Below are 18,546 nucleotides of genomic sequence, written 5' to 3'. Positions count from 1 at the left end.
TGATTCACCTCCCAGGTGGGACAGCGTGAGGTGTCATCATGCTACTCAGAATGGCACACAATATAAAACCTATGAATAGTTTATTTCTGGATTTTCCATTTAATATTTTTGAGCCACAGTTTTCCACAGATAACTGAAACTGAAGAAAGCAAAACTGTGGGTGGTTCTGTACTTTGATTAGCTACTAGCACATCCTCCCTGGCAACATGTTTTGTCCCTTTACTGGCAGGCTGCAGTGAACAGGATTCCAGTAAGTGAGGAGGAAATCTCAGATATCCTCAACACACTACCAAGTGTTTCCCAAACATTTGAGGAAATCTAAAATCAAGAGAAGCACCAGACTCACAGTTGAAGAACATAATACTTGAAGCAGAGTCAAAAGTGAAGCTTGGTGATTTTAGAGCGGCAAGAACAAAACTGTCTTCACTAATAATATTGACATGATTTGCTTTTTATACTCTTCTGTCACATGTATATATATATATAGTGGAGTTTAGCACTAAAAGGGACAAAGAGTGTTTGACATTAATAAACTGACCAAATACACCAAAAAGATTTAAGAGCCATTGATATGCATTGTGAGATAAAAGCAAAACAGAACCCAATGATGAAATTGACAAAGCCATAATCATTATGAAAGATTAATAGAGCAATTAGACACCCCACCCCCACCCCCCAAAAAGTAAACTGCCTATTTGTGGACTATACTTGGTCCACAGGTATTTTGTCTATCGTACATTTCTTTTTAAAGTGATGGCATATCAGTGGCTATTCCTATATAATAAATTACCCAATGCTTAGAGACTTAAAGGCAGGGGACTAGAATCCTCTGAGAGCTCTTCACTCACATGTCAGGTGTGGGTTTGGGATGACATGAATAGGACTGCTGAGCGGAGGGCCCACGTGTGCCCTCTGTGTTGCTTGGCTTCCTCACAGATGGCAGCATCAGGGTGGTTGGACTTCTCACATGGTGGCTCAGATCTCCAGGTTCAGTGTTCCGGGAAACAAGATGGAAACCTCATCGCCTTTTATGACCTAGCCTCAGAAGTCACATAGCTTCATTTCTCCATATTCTATTGATGTAAACAGTAATGAACCTTCCCAAATTTGAGAGGAAGAGCAGACCCTCTTAGTAAGAATGTCAGATACCTTATGGACATGTTTTAAAACCTCTTCAGTCCATCCTCTGTCCACATAATTTTTACATATTTCTCCCAAACGCAAAAATACATTTCGCCTTTCGAAAGATTCCCCCAACCTCGAAATCCAGGGTCTAAAACAGGTCCAAGAGCAGCGCAGTCTGCTCAGACGTGGTTCCTCAGTTTCCTGTACCTCTGAGTCCTTTGAGAATCTTCTGCCAGGAAGGAGTAGGAAGGAAAAGTATATTTTTGAATCTCATAAGTTCTGGCTCTGTTATATTCTCTCTAAATTTTGCTTGAAAACTGACCGGTTCGTTTTTTAGTCCATCTCTCTATCCTCTAATTATTGTGGATAAAATAAATCACTGATACTTTCAACATTCTGTGAGGAGATCTGCTTAGCCCCCCGTCCACCAATGGCAATATGTACCTAGTCAAATAGCCAACAGTATTCCTAAAATTCTGCCATTTCATCCACTTCATCAGCAATCCCTTCTAGGCCCTTCCAGCTCTACTTGTCACCTGGTCTCAGCCAGTGCCATCTAATGTAGATTTTTGTTAGAGTAGTACCCCAATTCCTGGCCCCAAATTTTGTATTAGTTTCTGCTGCTCTGACAACAAATCACAAAACTTAGATGTATAAAGCAGCAACCTAAGATGACTCAAAGACTAGGATCATAGTGGCCGTCTATGTGGTTTGATTTCCTCACAGCCTGGCAGCTGAGCTCATGGCAGTCAGACTTACAGGGTGACTCAGGTCCCAAGGACAAGTATTCCAGGTAGCATGGTGGGGTTGGGGGGTGGGGACTGTATCTCCTAGGACACATTTAGGCTGTATCATATTGGTCTACCTCTCTACATAGTCACAAGCCTGCCAGATTCAGAGGACTGGGACTGGGAAAATGTCACAGAATTTATCACCTGACAACTTGTTCACAAAGAAGAAAAAGAAATTTAGTAAATTTTATTACTTCTTGAAATGTGACCTGTCGGATTATAAGTTTGGATTTTTTTAAAAACTTTATAAAAAATCACTTTAAAAAGCAAATATCATTGTTTTTAATAGGGATCATGAATATGCCTACAGGATAGTTTTTTTTTTAAGAGCTATTATATGAATAAGATCTTAATATGACTTGAGATAAAATTTTCAGTGGTAACATTATACAAAATTTTAAATGCTGTCTGTATCTCAGCCTAGGTGAAAGTAAAGCTGATACTTATAGTAAATGGTATTAGATCATTTAAGAAAAGGCTCTAGTGATGATGGACACGTATTGAAATACTGTAACAAGTTTGAACAAAACTTTTATTGAAGCCCTAGCCAGGTTCCCAATGGTTAGAGCAGGGGTGGGCAAACTTTTTGACTCGAGGGCCACAATGGGTTCTTAAACTGGACCGGAGGGCTGGAACAAAAGCATGGATGGAGTGTTTGTGTGAACTAATATAAATTCAAAGTAAAGGAGCGGAGGGGAGAGCAAGAGAACCCTCCGCTCTTTCGGCTCCGCGGGCCGGATAGAACAGCCGAACGGGCCGGATCTGGCCCGCGGGCCGTAGTTTGCCCACGGCTGGGTTAGAGCATTGACCTGCAGGCAGAAGGGTTGCGGGTTCAAGTCCCAGTCAAGGGCACATACCTCGGTTCAGGCTCCAACTCGGGAACGTGTGGGAGGCAACCGATGATGTCTTTCTCTCACATCGATGTTTCTCTTTCATCAATGTTTCTCTCTCTCTTCCTCTCCTTCTCCTCCCTCCCTTCCACTCTCTAAACACATCAATGGAAAAATATCCTGGGGTGAGGATTTTTAAAAAATTGTTTCATTGAAGAAAATTAGAGAAAAACAATGTTTCATAAATATGTGAATTTAAATATGTATACATTTATATAAATATTTGTATCCCTGAAAGTTTATTCAAGTTAAAAAAAAAAGAGATCTTAATCGGAAAAACCAATGGAGCATATAAGGGGTGGGCAAAAGTAGATCTACAGTTGTGAGTACATGAGATAGTTTATTCTGGTATTAATTACTTATTAATTGTATTATAACTGTATTTAAAGTTGCTTCATACTTAAGCATATAGCCACTTTAGAAAAACATAATATTGATACCTGGATTCAGTATATAAGTACTCCATCCATATACTTTTCTATCAGAGTTAGAATGCTAATTTTAAAAATGAATTAGATTAAGTGTTCTTTATATAATTTATTTATAGCTACTGCCTTATTTTACTTTTTAAAACTTTTTAAAAATGCCATTAGGAAAAAGGTTTACTTTTAATTTTGTTTAGAATTTAATTTTAAAGGCTTTCATATAAGGCTAAATTAATCTGGAAACCTTATTAAATTCTACAAAATGGGCATTTCTTAGAAGCAAGATAATTATGTTCAGCCCATCTATATCTTTCTAAATGTATTCTCATTCAGGTTTTGTCAGTTGGTTTTCAACAAATTACCAACCATTAATTTCCTCGTTTTCTATCAGGAAATCACTGTTAACAAAATTTATTTTAAGTTTCTGTAATCTTTGATTGTCTGTGGTTAAATGTAGGGAGGGCCGTAGACATACAGTTTTTGTGACCTTCCTCAAATGTTTTAAATTTTCTGTACCAATCACATTTTTAGATGAGGGCTAAAAATGCCTCTTCCTCTTATAGTACAAAATGCTAAGACAGTAAAAGAGTTAACAAAGGTACTCAAGTAAAAACAAGTAACGCTTACTTTAAAAAAATATTGTAAAAAACATGATAAATGTGCCCGTATATTACTAATCTGATATAATGTATTCATTTTTATTTATTTATTTTTTAAATATATTTTATTGATATTTCACAGAGAGGAAGGGAGAGGGATATAATGTATTCATTTTTAGTACTGACTTAAACTGAAACATTTAGCAAGCTGAATAGTTTTAGAAACTTTTATGTGATAATCAGTTTGCAAAATATTTTTCTTGGTTACAAACTTTCTATACAATATATTCATGTTGGCTTATGTTTAATCAGGAGTGAAATGTTTGACTTCTACAGAAGTATTTGTTTTAATGCCAACACAAAATACTATAGTAAAATATTTTCAGATTAAGTGGAAAGTTTCAGAATATTCTGCATTTGTTTTTGCCATTTTCTACCCATTGTTTTCACCAGTCATTGCTGAGGACATTTTATTTTTGAAGTATGCCTTCCAACTAACAAAAACTGTCTAAGTATTATATTGGTACACTCTGCCAGAGGTTTCCAACCTTCCTAACTATTAAGCTTCCTTGGGGAAACATAAGATGAACCTGACGGGCATTTTCCATAAATTACACCTACCTTAAAACCAGCACCATGTACATTTCTTATTGTTTGGTATATAGCTTTTATTCCCAAAGAACTCAGTAAGCATAAAATGCTAAGCTGCCTCTGGATTTTTTCCTACATAATTGTGGTATGATGTCAGTAACATTATTTCATCTATATCTTTTCATGAATAAATGTAGTTTTAATTTTTAAAAATTAAAGCAAATACCGTCATATTTCATGCTACTTTCTTTAGCCATTTTTCCTTCTATTGTCCATTTCTGTAGCTTTTCTGGAATTGGATAAAAAGGGACCAGAGAAACATCACTTAGATCAGCCTTCAGCAGCACCTAGGAGAAACTACTCTTTCACAAGAGAGGAGGTGAGACAGATTGATCGGGAAAATCAGAGGCTTTTGAAAGAACTGTCAAGACAGGCTGAAAAACCAGGAAGCAAAAATACGATTCCTAGAAGATTTAATCATCCCCCTAAGTTATATCACAGTGCTGTCAACAGACAGAAAGAACAACAAAGGATTGAAAGAGAAAATTTGGTAAGTAAAAAAATTTTTAGTCATCAAGGAAATGCATTTGTATTGATTTGAAACCCAACTTACCGGAAACCCAAAGACAGCCCAATATTTAAACTTAATTATATAAAAGTAGATTTAGATGTGTTTGGCATGAAATACATGAACTATGAGCCTGTAAGGTACAATGTGTACAATGTGTAGCTTTTTTCCCAGCAACCCATATTTTAAGGGAACCTTAAATGAAAATACTGAAACCTCCATTATCTATTTGACTAGATCTGTTAAATCACTACAATAGTACAGGAAATGATGTCCAAGAGTCATCCTATATAATAAAAGCGTAGTATGCAAATTGACCGAATGACTGAAGCAAAATGACGGTTCTGACGACCTTCTGGAGGAACACACTATGACATGCACTGGTGCCAGGCCAGCCAAGGCGGGTGCAATGCGATTGGTCTGGGGGTCCTGCCATCACCCCACGATCACCCTGCATAGGGAGACCCAGGCCACCAGCCAGTGGGGCAATCGATGGGGTTGGGGGCTCCGTGATCGCCCCAAAGAGGGAGGCCCAGGCCACCCTCTGCACAGTGATCGATTGTGGAGCCCCAGCCGGGTGGGCGGGGCCACCCGGCTGGTGGCCACGGAGGGAGATCCAGGCCACCCTGCTGGCAGCACTGCAGTGGGTGGACAGGGCCTCCCTCTGTGGGGTGATCTATCTGGGGGCCCCATGATTGATTGCCCCACAGAGAGGGGCCCAGGCCACTGGCCAGTGACGCTGTGGCAGGTGTGCAGGGCCAGCCAGCGATTGCCCCACAGAGGGAGGCCCAAGCCAGCTAAGCGATTGCACCCAACACCTGTCGCCCGCAGAGGGAAGCAACTGGTGGCGGGGGTCAGGGGGCAGCACCATACTGATGGCAAGCAGTGGCAGCAGCGGGGGCAAGGCCAGCTGCCGGCAACCAGGAGAAGGAAAGCCCCAATAGGCCCTGATCCCAGAGGGATCTCGGATTGCGAGAGGGCACAGGCACCAGGCTGAGGGGCACACACTTCCTCCCCCCCCCCCCCCCATGCACAAATTTTGTGCCCTGGCCCTCTAGTTTTTTTTTAATATATTTCATTGATTTTTTACAGAAAGGAAGGAAGAGGGATAGAGAGTTAGAAACATCGATGAGAGAGAAACATCGATCAGCTGCCTCTTGCACACCTCCTACTGGGGATGTGCCCGCAACCAAGTTACATGCCCTTGACCGGAATCGAACCTGGGACCCTTCAGTCCTCAGGCCGACGCTCTATCCACTGAGCCAAACCGGTTTTGGCAAGTTTTAAATAATATATATGTTCTCAAAGAGGTCAAATTTTGTGGTCTGCTACTTGAATGTACGAAAGGCATTATTGTTAAAAAACAGTTATACTTTGATGTTCTAAGAAATATATGTGGGGACTGTTGAAAATCTTCACATTAAAAACTTACTCATAGCATATTATTTTCTTTATAAAATTCAGTTCATAATAATTGCTGATGTTTACTGAGCTCTTACTAAATGCCAGGCGTTCTTTTTTAAAATATGTTCTTATTGATTTCAGAGAGAAAGGGAGAGAGAAACAGAAACATCAATGCTGAAAGAGAATCATTGATTGGCTGCCTCCTGCATGCCCCACACAGGGCATGTGCCCTGACCAGAATCAAACTCTGACCTGGTGGTTCATAGGTCAACATTCAACCACTGAGACACACCAACCGGGCCAGACATTGTTCTTAGTATCTTCCAAATATTAGCTTATTAAATCCTGACAATAATTCTTTCAGGTAGATACTGTTTTTATCCACATCTTACAGTGAAATAACAAAAACTTAGAGATGTTAAATAATGAGCCCAAGGACACAGAGTGATTGAGCCAAGATTCTAAACCCAGGTAATGTTTTAAACTAAAATTAAATCTTTAATGAGCATATAAATTCAAACCTAAAACAATTGATAAAGCTTTTATTAACAATTACTAAGTTTCCAAAATTCACCCTCATATTTCATCATCAGTACAGTCCTATTTTTCTATGTACTTACCTGAATTCTAATACTAAGTAGAGTCTTAAATCCTTCAGCAGAGTTAATATGCATGTAACAAGGAGTAGATAGCAACAAAGCAAGTTGAAATGAGGTTGATGGATAGTAAGTTAGGTGGTAGTTTTCTGCACATCATTGTAGCAATTTGAAGCTAATTCTATATCTTCCAAAAACTTGTCAATTCCTTTGCATTTATTCTTCATAATGACTGATTATTTTTTTCATTAAAAAAAATCCTAATATATAAAAACCCTGGGTCATAACAACCAGTTACTACTGGAGGCTGACCAACCAGAAGTTAGTGTTCGTCCCGCCCCCAAGCAAGCAGTAAGGGGCAATCAGGTAGGCAGGGAGAGGGGTTAGGGGTGATCAGGTAGGCAGGCCAGCGGTTAGGGGTAATCAAGTAGGCAGGCAAGTGGTTAGGGGAGATGAGGTAGGCAGACAGCCCCTTGCCGGGCTGGCCCCGCCCCCAAGCAAGCGGTTAGGAGCAATCAGGCAGGCAGGCAGAGGGGTTAGGGGTGATCAGGTAGGCAGACCAGCAGTTAGGGGTGATCAGGTAGGTGGACCAGCGGTTAGGGGTGATCAGATAGGCAGGCAAGTGGTTAGGAGAGATCAGGTAGGCAGGCCAGCGGTTAGGGGTGATTAGGTAAGTAGGCAAGCAGTTAGGGGCAATCAGGTGGGCAGACGGCCCCTTGCAGGGCTGGCCCCGCCCCCCCATCAAAGAAAGAGGGAGGCTCAATCCAGCCAAGCCATTGTACCCCAGCCTGTCGCCTGTAGAGGGAGACCACTGGTGGCAGGGGAGGGGAGGCAGCGCTGCACAGATGGCAAGCAGTGGCAGTGGTGGGGGTGGGGCCAGCTGCCTGCAGCCTGGGGAAGGAAAGCCCCGATAGGCCCTGATCTCAGGCCAGGCCTAGGAACCCTACCTGAGGGGTCCTGGATTTTGAGAGGGTGCAGGCCAGGCTGAGGGACACCCCCCCACTCCGAGTGCATGAATTTTTGTGCACTGGGCCTCTAGTCTATCCTATCTAATAAAAGAGTAATATGCAAATTAACCATCACTCTGCTATACCCATAAGCCATGCCCACCAGCCACACCCACCAGACAATCAGGAACCAGTATGCAAATTAACCCAACCAAGATGGCTGCAGCCACGGAGAGAGCAGGAGGGAGACTTGGGTTTCCCCGGCAATAGAGGAAGCCAAGCTTTCTGCCTGCCCTTGCTGGCCTAGGCCTCCGCTTAAGGCTACAAAGTTTCAATTATAAAAGATACATAAATCCCAACAGAAATGGCTGCCACCAGGGAGCAAGCAGAAGGCTTGGCTCCGCTCCAGGCTACAAAGTTTCAATTGTAGAAGATAAATCCCAGATACCAGGGCCTCCGCTTGGGTCACTGGGGGGCATGGCCGGCCTGCAAACCACCACAGGCCCCTCGCCCCAAGGGAACCCCCACCCTGATCCGGGACACCCTTCAGGGCAAACCAGCTGGCCCCCACCCATGCACCAGGCCTCTATCCTATCTAATAAAAGAGTAATATGCAAATTAACCATCACTCCAACACACAAGATGGCTGCCGCCATGTGGTCAAAGATCCTGCCCCCATGTGGACACAAGATGGCCACCACAAGATGGCCAGCAGGGGAGGGAAGTTGGGAGGGACCAGGCCTGCAAGGGAGGGCAGTTGGAGGTGATCAAGCCTGCAGGCGAGGGCAGTTAGGGGTGACCAGGCAGGCAGAGGAGGGAAGTTGGGGGCAAACAGGCTGGCAGGGGAGCAGTTAGACATCAATCAGGCTGGCAGGGGAGTAGTTAGGCAGTGATCAGCCTGGCAGGCAGAAGCGGTTAGGGGCAATCAGGAAGGCAGGCAGGCAAGCAGTTGGGAGCCAGCAGTCCTGGATTGTGAGAGGGATGTCCGACTGCCCATTTAGGCCCGATCCCAGATTGGAGAGGGTGCAGGCTGGGCTGAGGGACACCCCCCCCCATGCACGAATTTCGTGCACCAGGCCTCTAGAATATATATAAAAGCCTAAGCGACCATTACGACCGAATGACTGGCCAACCAATCACTGTGACACACACTGACCACCAGGGGGCAGACACTCAATGCAGGAGCTGCCCCCTGGTGGTCAGTGCATTCCCACAGCCAACCTCCCATGGTCCCTCCCACCAGTCAGCCAGCCCCGATGGTTCCAATCGGGCTGGCCAGCGGGGGGAGGGGCCGTAGGAGGTTGGCCTCTGGCCCTGATCAGGACTGGGCGAGATGGACCCAATCGGCCCCAATTGCCAGCCACGCTGAGGAACCCCACCCGTGCACAAATTCCTGCACTGGGCCTCTATTATAAGAAAAGACACATGTAATACTTTAAACAACAAAGAATTTTAATTAAAAAACAAAACAACTATATTCTCTAAAACAAAATTTAAAAACATCTATTATAAGTTTTTATTGGAATTACGTTAAATTTACATTTTAATTGCAGATTGTTGACATTCTTAAAGTATTACCTTCTTATCCAGAAATATGGTATGTCTTCCCATTTATTCGGTGCACAGGATGATGCTCCAACCAACTGAGCCACACAGCCCAAGGCTAAGCTATTATACTTTTAAATCTGCTTGCTAGGCTGTTCATGGTCAAAACACATGTACACGCACATTTTTGTAGCTATTTCTGTGTCAGATATACTGCACAAGCACCATCTATTACTTTATAATTTTTATGATTTGTATTCCTTCATTTGCTCCCATCTCCAGTGATCGAAATCAGTTCATATGACTGACAGGCATGATGACTAAAGCAGTTCTGTTCCAGGACTCTTACTTTCACTTGTTAGCAATCCAGAAGCTACCAGTATTTAGACTAATACAGTTCAAGACAAAGAAGTACTTCTGTGCAGAGAAAGTAGAAAAATAGAACAAAAATATGGTATACAACTGAGTCCTGAGCTTTAGAGTTAAAAGCATACTATTAATCTGTCTTTCTGATGAATTTTGATTTCTTCATTATTTGTTTATCACTATCTTACCCCCCCCCCCCCATTACCAACGGAAATAAAGGAATAATAAAGAAAAAGTAAATTTATCCAGTAGAGGGCGTGCTTGCTATATAAAGACTCAATTATATTAGAACTTTATTATTTCCAAAAAGGGGACTCCTTTTTAATTCATGAACTTTGAAATATTCTTGTTAAGCCACATCTTCTTATCTTTATTTGAACATAGTATAAATTGATGATTTTAATGAAAGAGCACAATAGTAGCAGAGAAGAGGGGGGTTACTAAGGTAGTTTATAGTTTCACTTTACCCTCTGATAGAAATTAGATTATTTCATTCTTTTAAATGTACGTCAGTTTCCTGAGCTGTGAAAGAAGAGGGGGGCGGGTAATTGAAGCAAGATGAGGGAAGAAGTAATATTCCTGGTGGAATGAATCAGAATTAGAGCCTAGAGCTCAAATGAAGTTAATTTATTTCAATTTTAAATCCAGAGAAATAGAAGTAGACAATAAAGTAGACCATAATGTTTCCACTCAGGAGTTCTTGTGTTAAAATAAAAGTAGTCCATGGATAAATTTAGAAATTCAGACTGTTCTTAAAAAATTAAGTGGCCTAGCCAAAACCGGTTTGGCTCAGTGGATAGAGCGTCGGCCTGCGGACTGAGGGGTCCCGGGTTCGATTCCGGTCAAGGGCATGTGCCTTGGTTGCGGGCACATCTCCAGTGGGAGGTGTGCAGGAGGCAGCTGATCGATGTTTCTCTCTCATCGATGTTTCTAGCTCTCTATCCCTCTCCCTTCCTCTCTGTAAAATATCAATAAAATATATTTTAAAAAAAAAAGAAAAAAAAAATTAAGTGGCCTCGCTGGTTTGGCTCAGTGGATAGAGCATTGGCCTGTGGACTGAAGGGTCCCTGGTTCGATTCTGGTCAAGGGCACATGCCCAGGTTGCGGGCTCAATCCCTAGTGGGAGGCGTGCAGGAGGCAGCCGATCAATGATTCTCTCTCATCATTGATGTTTCTATCTCTCTCTCGCTCCCTCTCCCTTCCTGTCTGAAAACAAAAAAATTAAGTGAAAAATAAAATCTTTTTTCTTTTGTTCTTTGTCCCATTTAGACCTCTTAAATGGGAAAACTGTTAAAGGGATAGTGATACATTGTCACAAAGATGAAGATTTATAGCACATCTCATATCTAGTATGAGTTGATTAGTTGAATAATCAGTACCTTTGTTCTAAGATCTTAAAATCATAGTTCATTCAATCTGGCTTTCCTTCATCTCTGCTTTGTTGTCTGTTGTTTCCTCCCATAAGAGAAATAAACCTAATGATAACTAAGTATGACTCTAGCTGTAGAAAATAGGGAGAATGGTCTTGATTTTTCCTGACTATAGGATACTTGTTACTCCCCTAATGTCCTTCAGGGTCTTTGCTTTATCACTTTAGAAACAATAAAGCAACTTTTCTCTACAGAAATCATTAACACATTATTTATTCATTAATTTGTGTGTTTTTTGTTTGTTTTTTAAAAATAGTTTATTGATATTTTACAGAGAGGAAGGGAGAGGGATAGAGAGCTAGAAACATCGATGAGAGAGAAACATCGATCAGCTGCCTCCTGCACACCTCCCACTGGGGATGTGCCTGCAACCAAGGTACATGCCCTTGACCGGAATCAAACCCGGGACCCTTCAGTCCGCAGGCCGACGCTCTATCCACTGAGGCAAACCGGTTTCGGCTTCATTAATTTGTTTTAACCTTTCTGCCTCTGAAGACAGCATTCAGGCTAGGTTATTTTTCTTTCCAAAAACAATGTTTCCAAGATTTAAAAATATATATATTTAGACAAACTATTTTGGGATTCATAATTAAAATCTGATTTTAGTAGCATTTCTAAGATTTTATATACCATAAACTGGAACATAAGTAACCATTCTTATCATTTTTCAATTCATAAGTTCTTACTCTATGCCAGGTACTGTTCTGAGCACTTCATGCCTATTGTCTCACTTATTACTCAAAATTGCTTGAGATATATTTCATTGTTATTATCCCTATTAAGTTATTTGACCAATCCTATCTAATAAAAGTAATATGCAAATTGACCATCACTCCAAGACACAAGATGGCTGCCCCCATGTGGACACAAGATGGCCGCCACAAGATGGCCTGCATGGGAGGGCAGTTGTGGGCAGTTGGGGGAGACCGGGCCAGCAAAGGAGGGCAATTGAGGGGGGACCCAGGCCTACAGGGGAGTGCAGTTGGGGGGAACCAGGCCTGCAGGGGAGGGCAGTTGTGGGCGATCAGGCCAGCAGGGAGTGTACTTGGGGGGGACCAGGCCTGCAGGGGAGGACAGTTGTGGGGTGACCCAGGCCTGCAGGGGAGGGCAGTTAGGGGTGACCACGCCGGCAGGGGAGGGCAGTTAGGGGCAATGAGGCCGGCCGGGGAGCAGTTAGGTATCGATCAGGCTGGAAGTGGAGTGGTTAGGGGGTGATCAGGCTGGCAGGCAGAAGTGGTTAGGGACAATCAGGCAGAGGCAGGCGAGCGATTGGGAGCCAGCAGTCCTGGATTGTGAGAGGGATGTCCAACTGCCCAGTGGGATTGGGCCTAAACGGGCGGTCAGACATCCCTCAAGGGGTCCCAGATTGGAGTGGGTGCAGGCTGGGCTGAGGGACATTCCCCCCCCCCCCCCCCCCGTGCACAAATTTCCTGCACTGGGCCTCTAGTCATTTATAAAGATGTCATTGGTAATGACATCACAGAGGAATAGGGATGGAAATATATAGTAGCAGAGTGTTGTATTCTGTTGAAAATAAGTTCATATTATTTAATAGGTTTTAAGCTTGAGGTATCAATTATAATCTCCAAGGTAACCACTAAGAAAATATACAAAAAAGGAAAGCTCGAAAGAATCCAAATGGTATACTACAATAAGTCAGCTAGCTACATACTAAGAAAAGTAGTAATGGAGGAATAAAAAATGGTTGAAGTCCTTCCTTATCAGAAATTAAATGTAAATTAAACATAAATGGATTAAACATTCCAATTAAATTAACAGATTGGCAGGTGGGTTAAAGAAAACCATGATGCAATGATATGCTGGCTATAACAATCACTTTAGATCCAAAGACACAAAGGGGTTGCAAGTAAAAGAACAGAAAATGGTTTTTATACAAAAAGAGAGATGGGTGGCTACATGATAAAACAGACTTTAAGTCTAAAAAGGCTACAAAAGACAAAGCAGTACTTTATATATGGATTAAATTTATGTTTAATCCATCACATAGATATAATCGTTATTACAACAGAGCCCCCAAATGTCTGAAGCAAATACTGACAGAACTGAAGGGAGAAATAAATAAGTCAACAATAACAGAGACTTTAAAACCCTACTTTCAATAATGGATAGAACAACTAAACAGTGGTCAACAAGGAAACAGACTTGAACAACACCACAAACCAACGAGACCTAGCAGCCACCTCCCAGGGCGCCCCACCCAACGGGAGCACAACACACATTCTTCTCGCGCATGGAAACAGTCTGTAGGACAGGCCATAAAACAAGTGTCAAGAAATTTTTAAAAACTTAAATCATACAAAGTATTTTTCCCAACCACAATGGAATGAAATTAGAAATCAAGAACAGAAGGGAATTTGGGGAAGTGACAACCACAGGGACATTGACACACTCCTAAATACCCAAAGGGCTTAAGAGGAAAATCCTAAGAGAAATATGAAAATACTTTGAGGCGATGAAAATGAAAACACAACACAAAAAACTTACAGGATACAGCCAAAGCCCTGATTAGAGTAGAAATTTGTTGCAAATGCCTGCACTAAAAACAAGATTTCTAATCAGTAACCTCACCTTAACTTTAAAAACTGAAAAAGATCAAACACCAAAGCAAGTACAGGGAAAGACGTAACAAAGATGACATCAGAATTAAATAAAGTTGAGAATGGAAAATAGAGCCCAGCAGGCATTTTTCAAGGCTTGAGCATTAACCTAGGAACCAAGAGGTCACAGTTCGATTCCCGGTCAGGGCACATGCCCGGGCTGCGGGTTTAATCCCTGGTAGGGGGTGTGCAGGAGGCAGCCGATCAATGATTCTTTCTCTTCATTAATGTTACTATCACTCCCTTTCCCTTTCTCTCAGAAATCAATAAAAATATGTTCAAAAAAGAAAGAAACCAAGTTGATTCTTTGAAAAAATTAATCATTGACAAACCTTTAGCTAGTCCTATATAATAAAAGCCTAATATGCTAAGTGTCTGGTCGTCCGGTCGGCTGTTCGACCAATCAAAGCGTAATATGTTAATGATATGCTAAGGCCGCTCAACCGCTCGCTATGACATGCACTGACCACCAGGGGGCAGATGCTTCGACTGCTAGGTTAGCTTGCTGCTGGGGCCCAGCTGATTGGCAGTGAGCTAGACTGGCCAGACACGCCCTGGAGCCCTTCTACATCCCTCCCTGGCCCCACTTTTGCACCGGTGGGGTCCCTTGACCTGGCCTGTGCTCTCTCACAATCCGTGACCCCTTGTGGGATGTCTGAGAGCTGGTTTTGGCCCCATCCAGCAGGCCAGGCCAAGGGACCCCACTGGTGCACAAATTCGTGCACCGGGCCTCTAGTGTTATACAATCAATGGCAGAGCCAGTATTTAAATCCAGGTCTTTCTGACTAAGTAACTTACATTTTTTAATCACTCTACTACAAGTGTTACAACATTTTGAACTATTTTTAAGTTTTACCCAGGAGTTGTAAATTGATGACTAGACTGAAACGTATATATACTTTGGATTTTAGGGTTTATACTGTAATCAGTACTTCATAGTTTTGGTATTGTTTCCACAAGCAAGACCTATCTGAAAGCATTTCTTTAATTTTTGTTAGCTTGTTAAGTTATAACATGTGCCGTGCCAGCATGGCCAAGGGTGAACCTGAGGAGGGGCGGTGAAGGATTAAAGAAGACAGACAAGAGAATACAGCTGGGGCTCGGTGGATCTCCCGTGCCTGGATGAGGACACAGGAAGACCCAGCCTGCAAGCCGAGGCTTTATTTTATAGTCAGAACACACAAAGCAAAACACAGAAAGTGGTCAACTTGTTTACAATGTTCTTGTGCATTTCACCTTGTTTTGGCAGCACTTGTTGCACTTCCCGCAGCCTATTAGCTACCTAGGAAGGAACTAGGGAGGACTATAAGGTTAAGCTTAATTATGCTAAGAGGGCTCTGTCCTCTAAGCTGTGATTTGTTTGTGGCCCTGCCACTGGTCAATCCGAGGCTTGACCCTATAGCTGCTGCGTACAATAACACATGGACTAATACATGGTATAGTTCCATATGATTTGCATAGCTGAGTCAAATCATGTTTCTTATATCCCCGGGTTTCTGCATGTAAACTTGATAAGCGACATCTCAGGACTACAGAATGGGTTTACTTTTTGTCTTATTGACACATTATTTCAGAATTGATTTTGATGATATGAAAAGAAAAATGCACATCTAACCAAAAGAGTAAATTTAGGAAATTAGGAATTTAACTAAAAAAATATTGAGACTTTCACCAGCAAAAAGATAAAATTTGTAAGTAACTGAAAATACCAAGTTTTCTGTCCATCCCACTCCTTACGGCTCAGTGAGTAGTTAATGGGATAATTAGATAAAACAGCAGATGTGGCTCTACCCAGTGAAATACATTGATGATGTGATACATAGGAAGTTGCTTACTGTGCTATAAATGTCTTAGACATGCAATGGTATTATCTTCCCAACTAAGTTATAAATTACATGACAAGACAGTATCCTAATATATAAAAAGCCAAGGGCTGTCACAACCAAAACAACCGGATGGACAATCGAACAGCAGGCTGTGTGGGGCTACAAGGCTGGCAAGGGAGTAAGTGAGGGACAACCAAATGACTGAACAGCAGGCTGAGTGCAGTGACCACGCCGGCAGGGGGGTTAGTGAGGGATGACCAAATGACTGAACAGCAGACTGCATGGGGCGACCAGGCCGGCACGGGGGTTAGTGAGGGACGACCAAATGACTGAACAGCAGCTGCGTGGGGCGACCAGGCCGGCGGGGGGGGGTCAGTGAGGGCCGACCAGGCCGGCAGAGGGAGGCAGTTGGGGGCGACCAGGGGGGGAGTTGGGGGCAACCAGGCCTGCAGTGGGGGGGCAGTTAGGGGCGATCAGGCCAGCGGGCAGAGACGGTTAGGGGTGATCAGGCTGGCAGGGGGGGCAGTTAGGGGTGATCAGGCAGGCAGGAAGGGGAGCAGTTAGGAGCCAGCGGTCCCGGGTTGTGAGAGGGATATCCAAGGGGTCCTGGATTGGAGAAGGTGCAGGCTGAGCTGAGGGGACCACCCCGATCCCCGTGCACGAATTTCATGCACCAGGCCTCTAGTTTTACATATTTTTAATATTCCTTCCAGTATCTTACATAGCTCAGAGCAGCTACAAACTATTGAGAGAGAAAATACAATCTTAGGAGGTTTTGCTACCTAAATTATACAGCTTCCTTGTCTACAAAGAGAGAAAGCCAATGTTATGACAGAAAGACCATAGACTTTACAGATAGAACCATGTTTAAATCATAACTCTCAGCTCAGCAAAGAGAACCACTAACACTAGGTGGGAAGGCTTTGGAGGAGTTCACTCTTAGAGCCTTTGAAAGCTAAAAACTGGGGAAGGGCATTTCTTGCAAAAAGAACAGTTGGCAGGCTGCATCCTCTCAGTTGATCTTTCTGCTTCTTCATGTGTTCTGCACCTCTGCCATTTGTCTCCAAGCTCCGTTTAGTCATATAACTCCTTCTCACCCTTTCTAATCAACTCTTCCCTTGAATATTTTGACTTGTTCTACCACCCTCTCCCCCTCTCTGGGAATGTTCAGGAGCACTGATGATGGAACCTCAGAATAGAGGGGCAGGGTGTGAAAATGCTAAGAACAAAACACCAAGTTAAGAAATGGTTCTGGAAGTGTTTAGTGGTGATGGTTCACAATTACGTACATGTACTAAATGCCACTGAACTGTATGTTTAAAAATGGTTGAATGTTAAATTTTCTGTTATGTATATTTTACCACAATTAAAAGAAAACTTAAGTTGAGGAAAAAGGAAAACACTGTGCAGAGGAAAACTTGTCCTGTGATGGAACACAGGAGGCTGATTTTTTAATATGAATCTTGGTGCAGGACAGCATTCTCTTTTTAGATAAAGTTCAATGTGCTACAGAGGAAGTTTAAATCAATAAAGAAAATAATAAACCACCACTATGGATCAATCCTAATTCATTGGTCTACTTAAATATTCCTTTCTCAATGATGCCTAGGAAAAGCAAACTAAAGAAGCTCTTTCACCTGATTTGTGAAGAAGAAAAATAAAATTAAGAACATTATACATTAGACTCTTGCTGAATCCTATTATATGTTATTGGATACTGTGTTGCCTTGGCTAGTTGATTTATAACCTTTATAAAGCTTTATATTCTATAATAGTTGTATTTGATTTTCAAACTTCTTAACAGCAAAAACTTTTCTTTTTTTCAAACTAATTTTATGCAGAACTTCAGTATATAAAACAGACAATTCAAAAAGCATAGTTGGGTCAGAAGAAATTAGGAGTGGGAGAGCCCTGCCCCCTTAGCCTTTCTTCAATGTCCTCGTCAGCCTGGAGTCACTACTGGGAAGTTAAAACAGGTAGAAAGCCACTGCTGGATAACCAGATAAAGGATTTATTGTAGCTTTAATAAGCTTATGGTCATTCATGGGCTCTTAGCATTATTATTCCCATTATGTCATTTCCATGAGAAACTCAGCTTTAATGTATTTCACCTTACAGCACCTTTCCTAAGATTGTAACCTGATCTAAAAGAGAGATGTGCCTGTGATCAGCTGTTAAAATCATAGTGGCTTTGGTTAGCTATAGGATAGGTCAAAGCCCTTAGGCTCTCCTGAAAGTATATTATTTGGAATATGTCAACAGTGATTTAGTCTTTCCTATTTAATTTCATCTATTTCAGGTTCTAAAAATAGTTTTCCTTTTGGAAGAATATTACTATTTATCTAACACTGACTTTCACATTGATTGTCTTTAAATGAAGGCTTTGTTGAAGAGACTTGAAGCCGTGAAACCAACAGTTGGCATGAAACGCTCAGAACAGCTAATGGACTATCATCGCAATATGGGTTATCTCAACTCATCACCATCCTTAAGACGAGCGAGATCGACTCTCAGCCAGTATAGCTCATTGAGTAAGCATAGTCACAATTATTTTGTACTTATTTGTATCTTTTTTTCTTATGATAGAGGGAAAGAGAGAGAAACATCGATTTGTTGTTTCAGTATTTATGCATGCATTGGTTGATTCTTGTATGTGCCCTGACTGGGGATCAAACCTGTAACCTTGGCATATCAGGACGATGCTCTAACCACCTGAGCTACCTGGCCAGAACATGATAAATGCCTTCTTCTGAAATGCATTTTATGATTTTTCACTGGCATGCTTTGTTTTGTTTTAGTTCACTTAATTTCAGGTTTCATTTATA

At 42.1% G+C, this 18,546-nt stretch overlaps 1 protein-coding gene across 3 annotated transcripts in view; it reads left to right on the top strand.

Moving 5' to 3' along the window:
* CFAP97 (cilia and flagella associated protein 97) overlaps window positions 1-18,546 on the top strand; it is a 28,690-nt gene that overhangs the window by 6,095 nt on the left and 4,049 nt on the right. For all 3 annotated transcript variants that reach the window (XM_080661552.1, XM_080661553.1, XM_080661554.1), the window contains exons 3-4: window positions 4,706-4,971; window positions 18,102-18,252. In XM_080661552.1, coding sequence (XP_080517678.1) covers window positions 4,706-4,971; window positions 18,102-18,252 — 417 coding nt within the window. The remainder of the gene's footprint in view (window positions 1-4,705; window positions 4,972-18,101; window positions 18,253-18,546) is intronic.

Source organism: Plecotus auritus (assembly GCF_963455305.1).
Source record: "Plecotus auritus genome assembly, chromosome: 3".
Taxonomy (NCBI): domain Eukaryota; kingdom Metazoa; phylum Chordata; class Mammalia; order Chiroptera; family Vespertilionidae; genus Plecotus; species Plecotus auritus.
This window is presented reverse-complemented; position numbering and strand designations above follow the sequence as displayed.